This window comes from Zootoca vivipara, chromosome 5 (genome assembly GCF_963506605.1).
Source record: "Zootoca vivipara chromosome 5, rZooViv1.1, whole genome shotgun sequence".
In the NCBI taxonomy this organism is placed as follows: domain Eukaryota; kingdom Metazoa; phylum Chordata; class Lepidosauria; order Squamata; family Lacertidae; genus Zootoca; species Zootoca vivipara.
This window is the reverse complement of record NC_083280.1, coordinates 6,661,458-6,678,796: the sequence shown is the minus strand read 5'-3', so window position 1 is coordinate 6,678,796 and position 17,339 is coordinate 6,661,458. Positions and strand designations below refer to the sequence as shown.

Genomic DNA, 17,339 nt, shown 5'->3' with positions numbered 1-17,339 from the left:
AGGGCGGGAGTTGAATGGTGTGGATTTGCCAAGCATGCCTTCCTCTTAGTACATTTCTCCCATTTGTCCGGAGTTTGAGCATCTCCAAAGCCTATGACACCTTTGGTAAAGGCTGTTCTCCAATTGGAGCGCTTGCAGGAAAGTGTTTCCCAATTGTGGGTGTTTATACTACATTTTTTAAAATTTGCCCTGAGGCAGTCTTTAAACCTCTTTTGTTGACCATTTTTACACTTTCCATTTTTAAGTTCAGAATATAGTAGTTGCTTTGTATGATGATAATCAGGCATCTGCACAACATGACCAGTCCAATGAAGTTGATGTTGAAGAATCATTGCTTTGACACCATTCCATTGATGGAATCTTCCTGAATGCTTTACTGTAACGACTTTTCTTGTTGGCGCAGCACTTTGGTTTTTTGAAAAAGTCAAGCTTTTTGTAAGCTTCTGCAAAGATATTTAGGATGGTTTGAAGGTCATCCTCTGAGTGTGCACACACACTAACTTGTCATCAGCATACTGAAGCTCTATGATGGAAGTTATGGTAAACTTACTCTTTGCTTTCAGCCTCCTCAGATTAAAGAGCTTTGCACCTGTTCGATATATGATTTCTACTCCAGAGGGGAGTTTCCATTTGACAAAGTGTAGCATCATGGCAGTGAAAATAATGAATATAGTTGGGGTGATAATGCAACCCTGTTTAACACTTGATCTCTGAGTGAATGGTTCACTCTGAGAGCCATTGTTATCTGTGATTGTTGCTGTCATATTATCATGGAGGAGCCGAATGATGTTCACAAATTTATCTGGGCAGCCAATTTTCAGAAGGACAGTCCACAGGACATTATGATTTACAGTGTTGAAGGCCTTAGTCGGGTCAATAAATGCCATATACAGGGGTTGGTTTTGCTCTCTGCATTTTTCTTGAAGCTGTCGAGTGGTGAAAATCATGTCCCCTGTCCCCCTAGAAGGCCAAAAACATTTGGGAAGGGTCACCTCGGAAATTGTTAAGAAACAGTTTGTTAAGATCCTTGCAAGAATTTTGCTGGCTGCAGCTAATAGAGAGATATATCGATAGTTTCTGCAATCAGGTCTGTTACCTTTTTTAAAGAGATTGATAGCGTCCCTAAAGTCTGCTGGGATCTCTTCTCTCTCCCAGTTTTTTTTTCAATGAGCTTGTGAAGTTGCTGTGTAATTTCTGTTCCACCCACTTTGAAGACTTTGGCAGGTATCCCATCAGGTCCGCTGGCTTTCTGGTTTTCATGTGGTTAATACCTGTACACAACTCTCCCAGATTTGGAGATACTGCAGGCTCATCTCTAACTTGGTTTTGCAGAATTTGTGAGAAGACCTCAGCAGCTATGGGAGACTTGCGGTTAAGGAGATGTCGGTAATATTCTTTCCAGTGCAAGTGTGGTACCATCTGCTGAGCGTAGGGGGCATATATGCCATGATTTATTGGCCCATAGATGGTCTTTGTGGCTTTAATGAAACTCTATGCATCTTGAGTGTCGACTAAGTGCTGGATCTCTCGAGCTTTTCTTATCCACCAGGTGTTTTTCAGTTCTCTGGTTCTTTTTTGAACCTCTGCCTTAGCGTTGGCATAGGTCTATTTCTTAGTGGCACAGTTTCTATCTCGTCATAGCTCTGGTAAGGAGCACATCATGGCACTCTTTAGCACGGACAATAACATAGTCTAAGAGGTGCCAGTGGTTTGACCGAGGAAGCCTCCATGAAGTTTTAAATTTATTTTTCTGTCGAAAGAGTATGTTGGTAATAACAAGGTTGTGCACTGCACATATTGTCAAAAGTAAGATTCCGTTCTGGTTGCTGTTGCCAATTCCTTCTTTCTCAGTAGTCCCAGGCCACAGATCAAAATCTCACCCAACTCTTGCATTAAAATCAGCCAGGAGGATAATTTTATCTTCCTTAGGTGTCTCTGATAGGAAGGTATCCAACTGAGAGTAAAACTTTTCTTTAATGTCTTCATCAGCATCCTTATAATAGTAGCCTGTCAGTTTTTGGTGAGTTTTATTCGAAGGGTTGAGGGTCACTCATTAATGGCCGGTAGGGACTTCACTCAGCAGCATAGCTGCCAAGTTATCCCTTTTTTACAGGGATTTTCCCTTATGCTGAATAGGCTTCCTCGTGAGAAAAGGGAAAACTTGGCAGCTATGCTCAGCAGTGGGGTTTAAAAGCATAGTGGATAGAATTTAACCCTATGGACCACTACGGTGAAGACCCCATGGGACTGAATCACTCTCCAAACAACACCCTCTAAGAACAACCATCCAAGTAGGGCTGGAACAACCACAAAGCGGTGCCACCTACACCTAACTTAGACAGCCGCTCTAGAAGGATACCATGGTCAATGGTATCAAAAGCCTACTCTATCCATTGCAACATACAGGTATGCTTTCATAAAGGCCAGATTCAATGCTTTCCCATCAAATGTCATAAGTAATAGACTCTCCAACGGCCAGATTTCACTTCTATGCGACTGTAACAGTGGTTCTATAGAATCTTTGAACCATATAATCTTTTGTTGCCCATTACATCTGGCTGCACGGACCAGGTTTCTGTGTCCATTTTTATCGCAAATTGTGGACAAAACTAAGGAAGCCCAATAAACTTACTTATTGAATGATGTAGAGTCGAGCAGATCCCTCATGGTCGCCAGATTTTTGATTAATGTTTTATTTTATAAGAAGAGAAATGGATCACTTTATGATTTCGATAGCTCAACTAAAACAAATAACCATTAATGGGAATCAAAATTTAGTTGTAAAATTACAATTTTATTTGATAGAACTTAAATTATGTTTTAGAAGGATGGATGGATGGATGAATAAAATTGTCTTAATTAATTGGAAATATGTATATATAGAGGCCGTTTTAAATTGGAAAATTGTTCAAATTATATCGGTAAATGATTACATGATGTATTGTTGTTATTGTTGTTTTGATATGGGCCAATGGCCGTAATAAAAACTACTACTACTACTACTATTGGTATCAAAAGCCACTGAGAGGTCGAGGAAAATTAACAGGGACTCATTTTTCCTGTCTCTCTGCTGACAGAGGTCATCATACAGGGCAACCTGTTGGATGTAATCCATTGGTACAGTCAAATGCAACATTCCTTATTTCCCTAGAGTGGGCACAGGCAGGGGAACATCCACTCAGTGTAACTTCCTGTTCCACTGACTGGATCATCCTCCCCCTGCATGTGACCTGGGAGATGGACGTGGCTCTGGCTGACTCCACAAAAGAGCCGAGTCACGCAGCCATTTTCTCACTTGCGCTTTTGTCTTGAAGTTGTCTTGTTCTATCTTTTGCTGCCATGCTGCTCTCCTGGCAGCCATTTTGTACTAATAATGTAATTTTGTTGTCTGCAGCTCTGCAGCTTTCAAAGAGGGAATCTTTCCCAGCCCTACGTTGAGTTACCCTACAGTGTGTCCATTTGAAAACAGATATAGACTATCCCAGCAATGGTGGCACAGGAAGTATCTACTCCTGACCAGTGGCATTGTGGAAGGGTGATATAGCATGATCACAATCACCATTTCCTTCTTGATTCATTTAGGGCAGTGATGGCGAACCTATGACACGCATGTCAGACGTGACACGCAGAGCCCTCACTGCTGGCACGCGCCCCATTCATGCTGCTGTTGTTGTTTTGCCCCCATTTGTTCTCCCACTCCTCCTACAGCTTGTCTTTGCTAGAGCTTGTCTCCGCTGTTAAAACTCTGGTCCTTTTTGTTGTTATTGTTGTTGCTGGTAGCCAGAGATTGGTTTTTAACCCTTTCTGTGCTGTTTTTCTGGCACTTTGGCAGACAATGATTGGGTGTAACAGCGTGCGTTTTTGAACCCGTTCTGTGCTGGTTTTTTTGGCACTTTGGCAGACTATGTCGGTGCTGCGTGTTAGTTCCAGCGAAGGTATTATTCGTCATATATTTCTGTTCTCTTTCTCCCCAAAAAAGCGCAGCAGCTTTGAGGCACCCCCCCCCCCAAAAAAACCTCCAAAACTTTGGTCAGCAACTCCCCCAAAAAATCCCAACAACTCTGGGCACTTTGTGATAAATAAGGGGTTTTTGGTTTGGTTTGGTTAAATAATTAGTTTTTGGTTTATTAAATACAGTTATATATTACAATTATACATTTTTGTCATTTAAACCATAAATATCGTGAAATTATGGTTTTTTTCTCGAAGTGACAAACCGTATTATGCTCGGTTTTTTGGCGAATTTTGACACACCAAGCTCAAAAAGTTGCCCATCACTGATTTAGGGCATGTGCACAGAGGAAAGGCATGAAAAACACAATCATGAGGAGGGTTTTCACATATTAAGTTGCCACTTGTGGATGGCAGGATCTAGAATCAGCATACAATGAAAGCAGTCAAACATGAACAATTCTGGTTTGAGGAAAGAAATATTAAATAAATAAAGTTTAAATAAAACATTGTTAGACTTCTGGGTCCTCTCTTGGCCTTGGGTCCCTGCCAAACGTCCCCAACTTGCCACCCTCTGAAGTTGGCCCTGGATATTCAATTAAGTTTTACGCAGAGTACAAGCATTGAAATTAATAGACATGACTGAGTTAGGGCCCTTAATTTGAATGGGCCATTTCTGAGCAAAACTTGCTTGTATACCATTGTATAAAACCATTTCTGAAATCATACAGCTGTTATTGAGTAAAATGATAGGGTTACATGAATTAGCCTTTTTTAAATAAGGTGCCTAAATATCAAAATACTAGGTGCTTTTCTGATTTTGGCTGGCAACTTATTCCAGGCGGCTGGAGCTGCGGTACTAAAAGCCCACTTTCTATGCATACTAAGTATAGAAAATGCCCTTGTCAGGCAGGGAGATAGGGAAACTTGTAGGTTAAACCAGAAGTAAAGCTGTTGCTAGCTAGGGTGTGGGGAGAAGCATCTAGGAAGCTCTTTTCCAGGTGACAGGTTTCCCCAATATTTCCTTTTCCTCTTTACTGCTTTACAGCGGCATTTCCCCCACCTACACAGGTAAAGTGGCTTGCCACCAAGAGCCAATGTCAGGACCAAACTAGACATGGCAGCTGGCAGCTCCACCTCATGTTTTCCTTAACTATTCACAGGGATGGGAGGGCGTAATTCTCATGGAAAGGGCATCCCAGGGGAAAGGTGAGACTTATGGTGGTTTGCATTCTTTCTCTCTCTGCTTCTGCTTTGTTTTGCCAGGCAATGGTGTGTGTGAAAAGTCAGCAATGGCCTTATTCTGGAGGCATATTAAAAGTTCTCCAAGCCCTTTGCAAAGAGGAAAAATAATATGGACTGTATAGATTCGTGTCCATGCCGGCTATTGACCTGATTATAATGTATTATTTAATAGTATGTATGACATGATTATTGACTTATATTTATTTGATTTATTTTAGTTATAAAACTGAAGAAGCATTAACCGAAACAGATGATTACCCTGGATCACTGTCTGGTTTATGGTTTACCACAGATTAAAACAGTTTGCCCAAGAATTGGTCGATGTGTTGCCTCCTTTTCTCAGCACTTTGCAAAGAGGAAAGCAAAGAGGAGGTTAATAAAAAAGGTTAATAAAAACAAACCAAGGAAAATCGTCTTCCTTTTGGTTTTGTAGTATCTTAAATCCACACTTAAGTGAGCAATAAGGTACTACAGTACATCATTTATTTCCAGAGACATTGCCCTGTTAATCTTGCAGCTTCAATGAAGAGCCTTGGGATACTTTAAAAACACAACACATTCCTACGTTTGTTCAGAAAAAAAGGTCGATTGATACCTGGGTGTAAGTGTTACTTCAAGAGCTACTGAATACAGGGGGAGGTGCACTGCAGCCATGAGAGAAGCAGCTCAGCGAGAGCAGCTTGGGCCATATGAGGTGAGAGAAGAATCTAGAATCAGCCTACTTTGAAAGCAGTGTGTTGAGGGTAAGCATGAACGATTCTGGATCGAAAAAAGCTATGTTTTTGTGCTACAAATAAGGTTAGCATGTCAACACAGCACAAAATTCCACTATGGAGCCGTCTCAGCATGTAATTCTCCCTTTTAAATGTCTTATTCACTACTTCAGTGGTTCCCAACAGGTGGTCCGGGGACCCCCAGGGGTCTGCGAGCTATGCCAGAGGGGTCCGCAAGATGCTATTAGAATAAAAAATATATTAAATATATTTCGTATGATAACAGATTTTTTGTTTGGGCCGCTTCCTGCATGAGCAGAGTCTAGCGCAAAACTAGAATTAGATAGAGGCAGTAGTTCTGCTGTATGCCGTTAGGTGGCGCTTTACAAACACTACTGTTTTGCAAAGAGGCAGCGCACACATTCTACTAACACTCACCTCCCCAAGATGCTTTGCGCGCGTCGGCTTCATTTGTGCGCTACTGTGCAGGTAGCTTCTCCATTCCCCTCCCTCCTCCTTGGCGTGCGCTGCCTCTTTGCAAAACAGTAGTGTTTGTAAACAAAGCGTTGTTTTTCGCGGAAGCTACAGTTCGCGTAGTTAAAAATGGACCGTTCGTTAAAAAGTGGTTCATCTCATTAAGAACTGAAAATTAAAACTGTATACTGATGGAGTACTCTGTTGTAACTGTAAAAAACGTATAAATATAAAATATAAAAAGACACTTAATTTGGCTCTCACTTTTTAATTTTAGGATTAGGAATTAATGGGGGTCCTTGTCACAATAGCGGCTCGATGAGGGGTCCTCAAGAAAATTTTGTTGGGAACCCCTGCACTACTTAGTGGAGAACATACCATGTACAGTACTTCATAAGCTGAGAAAATAAATACTACCATAGAGCAGATTCAACAAATAGGCTCCCTTTTCATCTTTGAATGGCACAGAGTAAAAAATATGTAAGATCAGAGAGAGAATTCAGTCCTGAGTACGTATGCAGAAACTGCAAATGAAGGAGACTTTTGTTGATCCAGTGATAGTAGAACTGAGAAAGCCAAGGGGAAAAGAATGATGGATGAATTTATTGCAATAAATAAACAAACTACAGTAATTATTTTGATAGGCTTCCTGATGCACTGCAGCGGGGAATAGCACAGAGTTTGTGAGGATAGGGGTGCAATGTCAGCCCCAAAACAGCCTTTTTATTGAGTTTTTTCACTCCTTCTGGCAGCTGGAAGCAGAAAGCCCTCAACAGGGTGGTTAGGAAGATGAATATCTCCATCTTGGCCATCTGCTCTCCCACACAGGCTCGGGCCCCTGCAAAGGAAAGAAGGGGAAAGCAGCACGTGAGTCATAGCCAACTCCATCTATTCTCCAGTTCATCTGATTTGCTCAACAAGTAGTTTTAGCCATGACAACAACAACAACAGAAAGCTGGAAAACAGCTACTCCCAACACATCTCCCTTTAATTCTCTGGGTTGACATCCTGAGGGTCAGGGGCGTAGCCAGGATGAAAATCAGGGGGGGGGGACAAGGGGCGGGGAGCAAGGGGCGGGGCCAAGGGGCGGGGCCACATCGGAGCAGCCCGAAATCGGGCTGCTCCGACTCCCTCCTCCCCCTCCGCGATAGGAAGGGACGAGGGAGAGCCAGGATCAGCCCAAAATCGGGCTGCTCCACTCCCTCCTCCCCCTCCGCGATAGGAACGGACAAGGGGGAGCCAGGATCAGCCCGAAATCGGGCTGCTCCGACTCCCTCCTCCCCCTCCGCGATAGGAAGGGACGAGGGAGAGCCAGGATCAGCCCAAAATCGGGCTGCTCCACTCCCTCCTCCCCCTCCGCGATAGGAACGGACAAGGGGGAGCCAGGATCAGCCCGAAATCGGGCTGCTCCGACTCCCTCCTCCCCCTCCGCGATAGGAAGGGACGAGGGGGAGCCAGGATCAGCCCGAAATCGGGCTGCTCCGACTCCCTCCTCCCCCTCCGCGATAGGAACGGACGAGGGGGAGCCAGGATCAGCCCGAAATCGGGCTGCTCCGACTCCCTCCCCCCCCCTACGCGATAGGAAGGGACGAGGGGGAGCCAGGATCAGCCCGAAATCGGGCTGCTCCGACTCCCTCCTCCCCCTCTGCAATCGCTGGGGCAGGTGGAGGGAAAGCCCCAGAGCCGCGCAAAGCGGTTGCCTGGCTTTCCCTCCGCCCGCCCCACAGCCAGCCGGCTAGAAGGGACGTCTCCCTTCTCCCTTGCTGGCTGTGGGGCGGAGGGAGGGAAAGCCAGCCAAACGCTTTGCGCGGCTCTGGTGCTTTCCCGCCGCCCGCCCCACAGCCAGCCAGGGAGAAGGGAGACGGCACCGGGCGGGCAGTGGGGCAGGCTGGCCAGTGGCCCTGCTTCTAGGGGGGGCAATTGCCCCCTCCTGCCCCCCTGCCTACGCCCATGCTGAGGGTGCTGGCTTTGCTCCAGGAAATACTGGAAGCTGACCTTGAGTGGCTGCAGTTCCCAAAGGAAGATTGAAAGCAGCATGAGCATTTGGTTATGGAGCATACAGGTCATGGTTGTATCACTCACTATATGTAGTACTTTGGGAAAGCAGGTCTAACTACTGCCAGAAGGGCATAAGAGAAGGAATAAATCAAAGTGCATTTAATCACACATTGCCTGTGTGTGAATCTCAGAGCAGACACCTGGTGGCCAATAATGGCATCTACCAAGTGCAACAGTGATGGAGATAACAGAAGCTAAAACAAAAAGAAAAAATGGAAAGAGAGACGGAAAGAGAGAGGGAAGAAGCTCGAGCAACTGTTTGTTCTGGGGTCACCTCCTGCAATAGCCACACACAAAAAAATATTATGAATGCAATTTGCAGCAGAGTTAATGGTTGTCTGCACAACAACATCTGGATCGTTACTCCTACTGTAAGGAGGGAGAATTCAGATTAGAAAAACGGCGTGGAAGAAGAGTGCTAAATCCATTGCTCTATCAGCACTATGACCCCCACTGGAGCTAACTCCAGGGGGCAAGGGATGCTTCAGCACCCACAATAATGTATTTGTGGGGCAGGGCCCCCACAAAGTCAATGGGCAAAGTTGAAGTCCTTCATTGCAGGCACCTACTATCTTCAGTGTGAGAAGGCACCTATGATGACCCCAACCTGATTTTTAAACCACAGGGGATCCATTCATGGCCCTCACTCTGTTTAATCAACATTGACCATCAGTTTGTTTGAAACAAGCTACTAAACATGACCATAAATTATTTCTATGTTTACCTGCTCCAAATGGCAGAAATTCTTCTCTAGACCTAAAATTTCCATCCTTGTCCAAAAAGTGGTGTGGGTTGAACTCTTCAGGTGTTTCCCATCGTGTGGGATCAACAAGGACAGAGTTCAGATCTGTAACAACAAATGCCCCCTGAAAAGAAGAAACAGCTGTCTCAGAACGCATCTGGACCAGCAGAAAAAGTTTTGCCATTCACTGCCCCAAATCTTAACACATTTCTCACATATAGAGATACAGTCAATACAAACAATATTTGATTCAAATTCTGATTTGGTGCAGCAGAAGATAGCATGTATTTCTCATAATAGAATTTATTAATTTTCAGGTTATTAATCTTCAGATTTCTTTTCGAGAGAGGGGAGATCTTTCTCCCTCAGATTTTGTGCTACATGTGTGCATTTAAAGTGCCACTATTAAGTGCTCTTTGCTCTCAAAATATACAACTGCTGCCTTATCTATATCCTGTACCTTTGGAACATGAAAACCATGCATTTCCAAATCCTTTGCATTTAGTCTGGGGATCCCAATTAATAAGGGATATTTTGCACGCAAAATTTCATGCATCACCGCGTTGGTGTAAGGCAGTTTCTTTCGATCTTCATAGCAAATGGAAAGGGAGGAACCAAAAACATCTTCCATTTCCTTGTAGATTTTATCTGCAGGGAAAAGTGGGAAATGAAGCTTTATTTTAAAATACCCTGGTTTAAATCTGAGAAACTTCTGACAATCAAGCTGTATAGGGTTAACAATTAAATAAATGCAGCTGCATGTGGAAAAGGTATATTCCTCTGTGGTAGAACATCTGCTTTGCATGCAGAAGGTCCGTGATTCAATTCCCAGAATCTCCAGGTAGGGCTGGGAATGTTCCTTCCCTGAAATCCCGGAGAGCTGATGGCAGCCAGTGTAGGCAATACTGAGCTGGATGGACCCTGGCCCCGACTCAGTAGCAGCCAGTTTCTCGTGTTTCCACAAATTCAAAGGGGAGTTCCTTACTCTCTGGGAAGTCTATTTCATCAGGAGCCAGATCAAATGTTTCTTTCACCCACTCAGTTCTGCCCTTGCTGAAACTCAGCGCCTAGTTTTTAATGCTGGAAGTATGCCTGGCTTCTCTCCCACACAGAACAGAATTGCAGCCAGTGCATGGAGGCTAGTTAGCACACTTCTATGGCTGCCCATTTCCCCCTGTCTTCCTCCTGGCAAAGTGGTTGCTTGGCCACAGTGGTGACCCACACTGTGCCCTGCTCAGCCAAACCCCAAGGCAAACACCTCTGTGGTGAAATCTGCAAAGCAGGCACAAGCGTGTTGCAGAGGAGGAGAGCTGGCGATGATGCTCCTGAGTCAGATTGAGGGCCAACAAACCCTCCTGCTGCTGCCATCTTTGGAGGCAATGTAGAAAACGCCAAGGAGGTGGCAGGAGCAGCAGGGATTAAGCAGCTTGCTGCAGCAGCAAAATGGCATTTGGCCACAACTAGAGCCCACAGATACTAAAGGAGGAGTGAAGGTGCCCCACAGAGTCCTCTGGGGCCTCTCTTCCTTTTTCTTTTACCTCAGGAATTTTACCAATAGCAGCCTGGTAACTCCGGCCTGCCTTTTCCTCTCAGTGCCAGAGAGACAGAGCTGGAAAGGGGAGAAGGATGGCTAACAGCCTAACAGCATGACTGAGACCTAGCAAGTGCGGTTTTTAAAAAGTGAAAATTAGTAGCACACTTGCTTAATTGGGGGGTTCATATTAGGGGGGGGGGCGTTGCCTCCCAGTGGATGGAGTGTGAGGGGGAAAACAAGCAACTTCGTGCGGTGGTACTTAAAATGGTTGTTAGGAATTAAGTATAATGAGGGGATTCTAGAGAGCTCTGGCTCCCTATTCTCCTGAGAGAGCAGCTGCTTCTTCCCTTCCCTCTTGAGAAGAAGAAGAAGAAGAGCTTGGATCTGATATCCTGCTTTATCACTACCCTAAGGAGTCTCAAAGCGGCTAACATTCTCCTTTCCCTTCCTCCCGCACAACAAACACTCTGAGGTGAGTGGGGCTGAGAGACTTCAGAGAAGTGTGAGTAGCCCAAGGTCACCCAGCAGCTGCATGTGGAGGAGCGGAGACGTGAACCCAGTTCCCCAGATTACGAGTCTACCGCTCTTAACCACTGTGCCACGCTGAGGAGAAGAGTTAGCGGCTGACAAAAGACCAAGCACTGAGACCACAGAAGGTAAAGTAAGGGCAGCTCTGTGTTCCTCCTCTCCTTAGCAGCTATCCCTTGAGGCAAAGACAAAATGGAGGCTTCTCCTCTTGGCAAAGCTGCCTATTTCTGAGAGCGAAGCAGATGCTGCCCAGGAGCTGAAGCATATCTAGGAAGCAGACCAACCCTGAAATGAATTCAAGTCATAGGCTTCCTCCATGTGGATTGACATCCCATTCCAAGTTTTTGAAGGGGTTCTTTTTATAGGGGTTTTGTGTACCATCAGCCTGTCAGCAAGATTGGGCAGAATCCCCTTTCCCTGAAGACAGGCCTCTCTTCTGGAGTCTGTTGGAATATAGAGGGGCCTAGAGGTTAAATGCCAAACAAAATTCCAAAATAAAAGCACATTTATGGAACCTTTATGCATTCCCACATAGAACAGGGAAATGGCACACTCTATACCTGTTTGTAAGGAAATCCTAGAGTTACTAGAAATTCTGGAACCAAACGACATTCCCAGTTTTCTGGGAATGATCTCTTGATTACTGTGGGAATAGGTTGCTGTTTGTTTTAAGCACTGGAGCGCAAATGTTAGTCAGAACTGGATGAAACAAGTCAGCAGATCTTGGTGACTGAGCAGAAGGAAACAACGCCTAAGTTTGCAGTCTTACGCCTAGCAGTGTTCTACCTTTTTAAGAAATAATAAAACGTTTTGTTTGGAATTGGAAGTCCAGCAATCTTAAAACAAAACAATACAGTCACCACAAAGACAATAAAACACATTCACAACAGAGAAACTGGTTTTGGGTGAGTTGCCTGTTTCCATCATACTAACTACTTTTATATAAAAGGTTCAGAAAAGGGCAATACACATGATTATGGGGTTGGAGTAACACCCCATGAGGAAAGGTTGTACCATTTGGGTGCAACCATGAATAAATATCTGTCATCCACCCAATATGAAACCTTGGAAGAATTACAATCTGCTACTAAAAAGCAAATAAATCTAAGCTCTTCTCTACAGAGATCCAGAGAGGTGCTTGCTTCCATTGCAAAGTTCTCCCTCACCTTGAACATCTGGATAAGACACCATGAGGAGCAGTGCCCATTGCAGAGTAGCAGCAGTTGTCTCTGTCCCTGCGATAAAGAGGTCAAGAACACACTCTGCCAGGTTGTCTTCATCAAAGGTAGAGTTGGGGTCATCCTTGCTCTGTTGACGATAATGGAAAAGGTGAAATGTCCACACGAAATCGTATCTGACCTTGGGGGGGAAGGGTGGTCTTCCTAGCACAACACCTAATGCTTTGTTTTACAGGTGAATTTGCAGGAAGATACTTGTAGATGCTTCTCTCCGTGAGGAAGCCTTCCCAGACCCGCTGAAAGAGGCGGTTATTAAACCGCTTCTTAAAAAACCATCTTTAGATGCAGCCAATATGGCCAACTATCGCCCAGTCTCAAATCTTCCATTCTTGGGCAAGGTGATTGAGCGAGTGGTTGCTGAACAACTTCAGGCACGCCTGGAAGAAGCGGACCATTTGGATCCCTTCCAGTTGGGATTCAGGCCTCATCATGGGACTGAAACTGCCTTGGTCGCACTGGTTGATGATCTCCGGCAGGCTAGGGACAAAGGTGAGAGCTGTTTCCTAGTCCTGCTGGATCTCTCAGCGGCTTTTGACACCATCGACCATAACATCCTTCTGGACCGCCTAAAGGGGTTGGGAGCTGGGGGCACTGTTATACAGTGTTTCCGCTCCTTCCTCCTGGGCCGTGTTCAGAAAGTGGTGGTGGGGGGTGAGTGTTCAGACACCTAGGCTCTCACTTGTGGGGTGCCTCAGGGTTCTGTCCTCTCCCCCATGCTTTTTAACATCTACATGCAGCTGCTGGGAGAGATCATAAGGGGGTTTGGGCTGGGTGTTCATCAGTATGCGGATGATACCCAGCTCTACCTCTCTTTCAAATCAGAACCAGTGAAGGCGGTGAAGGTCCTGTGTGAGTGCCTGGAGGCAGTTGGAGGATGGGTGGCGACTAACAGATTGAGGTTGAATCCTGACAAGACAGAAGTACTGTTTGTGGGGGACAGGACTCCCTGGTGTAGAGGACTCCCTGGTCCTGAATGGGGTAACTGTGCCCCTGAAAGACCAGGTGCGCAGCCTGGGAGTCATTCTGGACTCACAGCTGTCCATGGAGGCGCAGGTAAATTCTGCGTCCAGGGCAGCTGTCTATCAGCTCCACCTGGTACGCAGGCTGAGACCCTACCTGCCTGTGGACTGTCCCGCCAGAGTGGTACATGCTCTAGTTATCTCTCACTTGGACTTCTGCAATGCGCTCTACATGGGGCTACCTTTGAAGGTGACCCGTAAACTACAACTAATCCAGAATGCGGCAGCTAGACTGGTGACTGGGAGTGGCCGCCGAGACCACATAACACCGGTCTTGAAAGATCTACATTGGCTCCCAGTACGTTTCCAAGCACAATTCAAAGTGTTGGTGCTGACCTTTAAAGCCCTAAATGGCCTCAGTCCAGTATACCTGAAGGAGCGTCTCCACCTCCATCATTCTGCCCGGACACTGAGGTCCAGCACCGAGGGCCTTCTGGCGGTTCCCTCGTTGCGAGAAGCCAAGTTGCAGGGAACTAGGCAGAGGGCCTTCTCGGTAGTGGCGCCCGCTCTGTGGAACGCCCTCCCATCAGATGTCAAAGAGAAAAACAACTACCAGACTTTTAGAAGACATCTGAGAGGCTTTGTTTTATTTTTCTGTTGGAAGCCGCCCAGAGTGGCTGGGGAAACCCAGCCAGATGGGCGGGGTATAAATATTATTATTATTATTATTATTATACACAGTCATGGACTGGAGTAGTCGTCTAAACTGCCTGTTGCTCGCCACCCCAATCTCCAAGTGGTGCAAGATTCCAAGAGTTCCAGGCACTTACCCAGGATTCATGTTTCCTTTAGAATGAGGCACAACGGAGACTATTGTGTCTTTATGATACTTTTACTTACACACATATACAGCCTGGGCCTACAATGGAGGAGTTCACAGCACCAGCATCCCAATATGGCCTTGTTTCCCCCATAGCCACAGCCTTGGATTCAAATCAAACATTGTTGTTTCTCTTGCTTCCCAGCTTGCTGTCTCTAGCATTCAAGCTCATCACTTCACTTTCTGCTCCCAACCCTGGCCTTTGTCTTTCTAACTACCTGTGAGTTGGAGGAGCCCCCCCCCATTTCCCATCTTGCACAGACCCACTTCCTTTGTTACCTTAAACACCCATTTTCTCACCAGGAAGCTAGTCTGGCTATCCCAAGAATTAGAAGCAGGGCCGAGGCATTAGAAGGGTATCGGCATTCAGCCTACTCCCCCTCAAACTCGTAACACAGCATTATAAAGGGTATAGGAAAGGATCCTCACTCGCTGGATCATCACCTTGTCGTGGTGAATGGACTTGCACATGCCTATGACCCTTGTGAGCGAAGCCATCAGGAGTCTTATACTCCCGGCAGGGTCACTCAAGGCAGTAAGGTCAATGGGGAGGAGCTAGACAAAGAATGATCAAAGAAGTCCTCAATGGCAGAACAGGCGGGTGATAACAAGCGGTATGTTACAACGGCTGTGAAGGCGGATGAAGGCTGCAGCAGATAAGAATCTACCGGTCATCGTGACTACACATGCCATGGGAACAAAGCCTTACTGCGAAGACTGTGCATTGGTCAGCGTGCACTGACCTACACACATAAAACAAATTCACTCACAGGCGTGTTCCCAAAAACCCATCCCAAACCCAAACCGAAAAAAGTCCCATGGCCGGCAAATGGTAACAGGGGCAGGAAGCCCCTAGTCATGAATTTGGCACATGGGTGGTGGATACAGATTCATTCGTTCTGACAGAAGAAATGAGGCAGTTGAGCAGCTCAGCAACTGAGTCCATGACTTTGGATCCACTGTGTTTACCCTGAAAAGGGGGAGGGGCTAGAAAAAGTGCCCTAAACATAGCCTGCCTCCCTTTTTCCACGACTGGATTACCACACCCATTGGGGTCACTGCCCAGCAGTCGTAAAAGACAATTGAACTTTGGAACATGGAATATACTGACTTTGTTGGATAACACAGATAATGAACGTCCCAAACGCAGAACTGCTATCATTGCAAGAGAGATGTGACATTTTAACATTGATATTGCAGCACTTCATGAAACTCAAAGAGCAGATGAGGGAAAACTGAAGGAAGAAAAAGGAGGCTACACATTCTTCTGGAAAGGTCTACCTGAACAAGAATGTTGAATACATGGAGTAGGCTTTGCTATCAAGAACAATTTTGTGGTGCTCTTATCAGAAGTCCCTACTGGTATTAATAAGTAACTTTCAACCCTTCAAATAAAACTCGCCCCAAACCAACAGGCTACTATTCTAAGTGCTTATGTACCAGCACTGGATGCCGATGAAGACGTTATCAGAGATTCCTAAGGGGGGTGTTTTTAATGCAACAGTTGGGCAAGATTTTGATCTGTGGCCTGAGACTAATGGGAAAGAATTGGCAACAGCAACCAGAACAGAATCTTACTTTTGACAATATGTGCAGTGCACAACCATATTACCAACACACCCTTTTGACAATAAATAAATAAATTTAAACATCTTGGAGGCACCCTCAGCCAAACCATTGGCACCTTTTAGACTATGTAATTCTCCGAGCTGAAGATCACCATAATGTGCTCCTTACCAGAGTTATGATGAGTGCCGACAACTGCTGGACAGAGCACTGATTAATACATTCCACGATGGCTATCAAGATTATACCTCAACGCAGGCTTCAAGGAAGGAAAGCAAGGCACAAAATAAACACTCAAGCCCTTCAAGAGCCTATCAAGTGGGACTGCTTCCAAACGACTCTTAAGGAATTCCCTTAACATTGAGGAACACTGGACTAAGCTAAAAACATCCATTATTGCAGCCTGTAAACAAACTAAAAGGTAAAGGTAAAGGGACCCCTGACCATTAGGTCCAGTCGTGACCGACTCTGGGGTTGCGCGCTCATCTCGCATTATTGGCCGAGGGAGCCAGCGTATAGCTTCCAGGTCATGTGGCCAGCATGACAAAGCCGCTTCTGGCAAACCAGAGCAGCACATGGAAACGCCGTTTACCTTCCCGCTGTAGCGGTTCCTATTTATCTACTTGCATTTTTGACATGCTTTCGAACTGCTAGGTTGGCAGGAGCTGGGACCAAGCAACGGGAGCTCACCCCGTCACAGGGATTCGAACCGCCGACCTTCTGATCAGCAAGCCCTAGGCTCAGTGGTTTAACCACAGCGCCACCTGGTATTAGATACCAAACCAAGAAACACCAGGACTGGTTTGATGAAAATGACAGTGAAATTAACTAATTAACTAACATTATTAACAAGAAAAGGAAGGCCTTTCAGATCTTGCAAAGAGACAGAAACTGTCCCACTAAGAAAAAGACGTTTGCCAATGCTAAATGACGTTTGCCAACGCTAAGGCTAAGGTTCATAGAAGAACCAGAGAACTAAAAAAAACACCTGGTGGATAAAAAAAAAGCTCAAGAGATCCAGCGCTTAACTGACACTCATGAGGCACAGAGTTTTATTAAAGCCACAAAGAACATCTATGGGCCAATAAATCTTGGCATATGCCTCCTACGCTCAGGAGACGGTATCACACTTCTAAAAGATAAACAAGCTATTGCACTGCAGTGGAAAGAATATTATCAACATCTCCTTAACAGCAACTCGCCCATAGCTGCTGAGGTTCTCTCACAAATGCCACAAAACCAAGTTAGAGATGAGCTTGCAGTATCTCCAAATCTGGGATAGTTGTGTACAGCTATTAACCACATGAAAACCAGAAAGCCAGCGGACCTGATGGGATACCTGCCAAAGTCTTCGAAGTGGGTGGAACTGAAATTACACAACAACTTCACAAACTCATCGAAAAAAATCTGGGAGAGAAAAGAGATCCCAGCAGACTTTAGGGATGACAAAA

General features: G+C 45.5%; 1 protein-coding gene across 1 annotated transcript in view; it reads right to left on the bottom strand.

The window, feature by feature from the left end:
* Nucleotides 1–6,987: 6,987 nt before the first annotated feature.
* The window catches only part of LOC118093816 (cytochrome P450 2J1), a 50,443-nt gene continuing 40,091 nt past the window's right edge, over nucleotides 6,988–17,339 (bottom strand). Inside the window, exons 15-18 of the mRNA XM_060274302.1 lie at nucleotides 12,412–12,553; nucleotides 9,644–9,831; nucleotides 9,166–9,307; nucleotides 6,988–7,221 (exon numbers count right to left, since the gene is read on the bottom strand). Coding sequence (XP_060130285.1) covers nucleotides 7,016–7,221; nucleotides 9,166–9,307; nucleotides 9,644–9,831; nucleotides 12,412–12,553 — 678 coding nt within the window. The 3' untranslated portion in view covers nucleotides 6,988–7,015. The remainder of the gene's footprint in view (nucleotides 7,222–9,165; nucleotides 9,308–9,643; nucleotides 9,832–12,411; nucleotides 12,554–17,339) is intronic.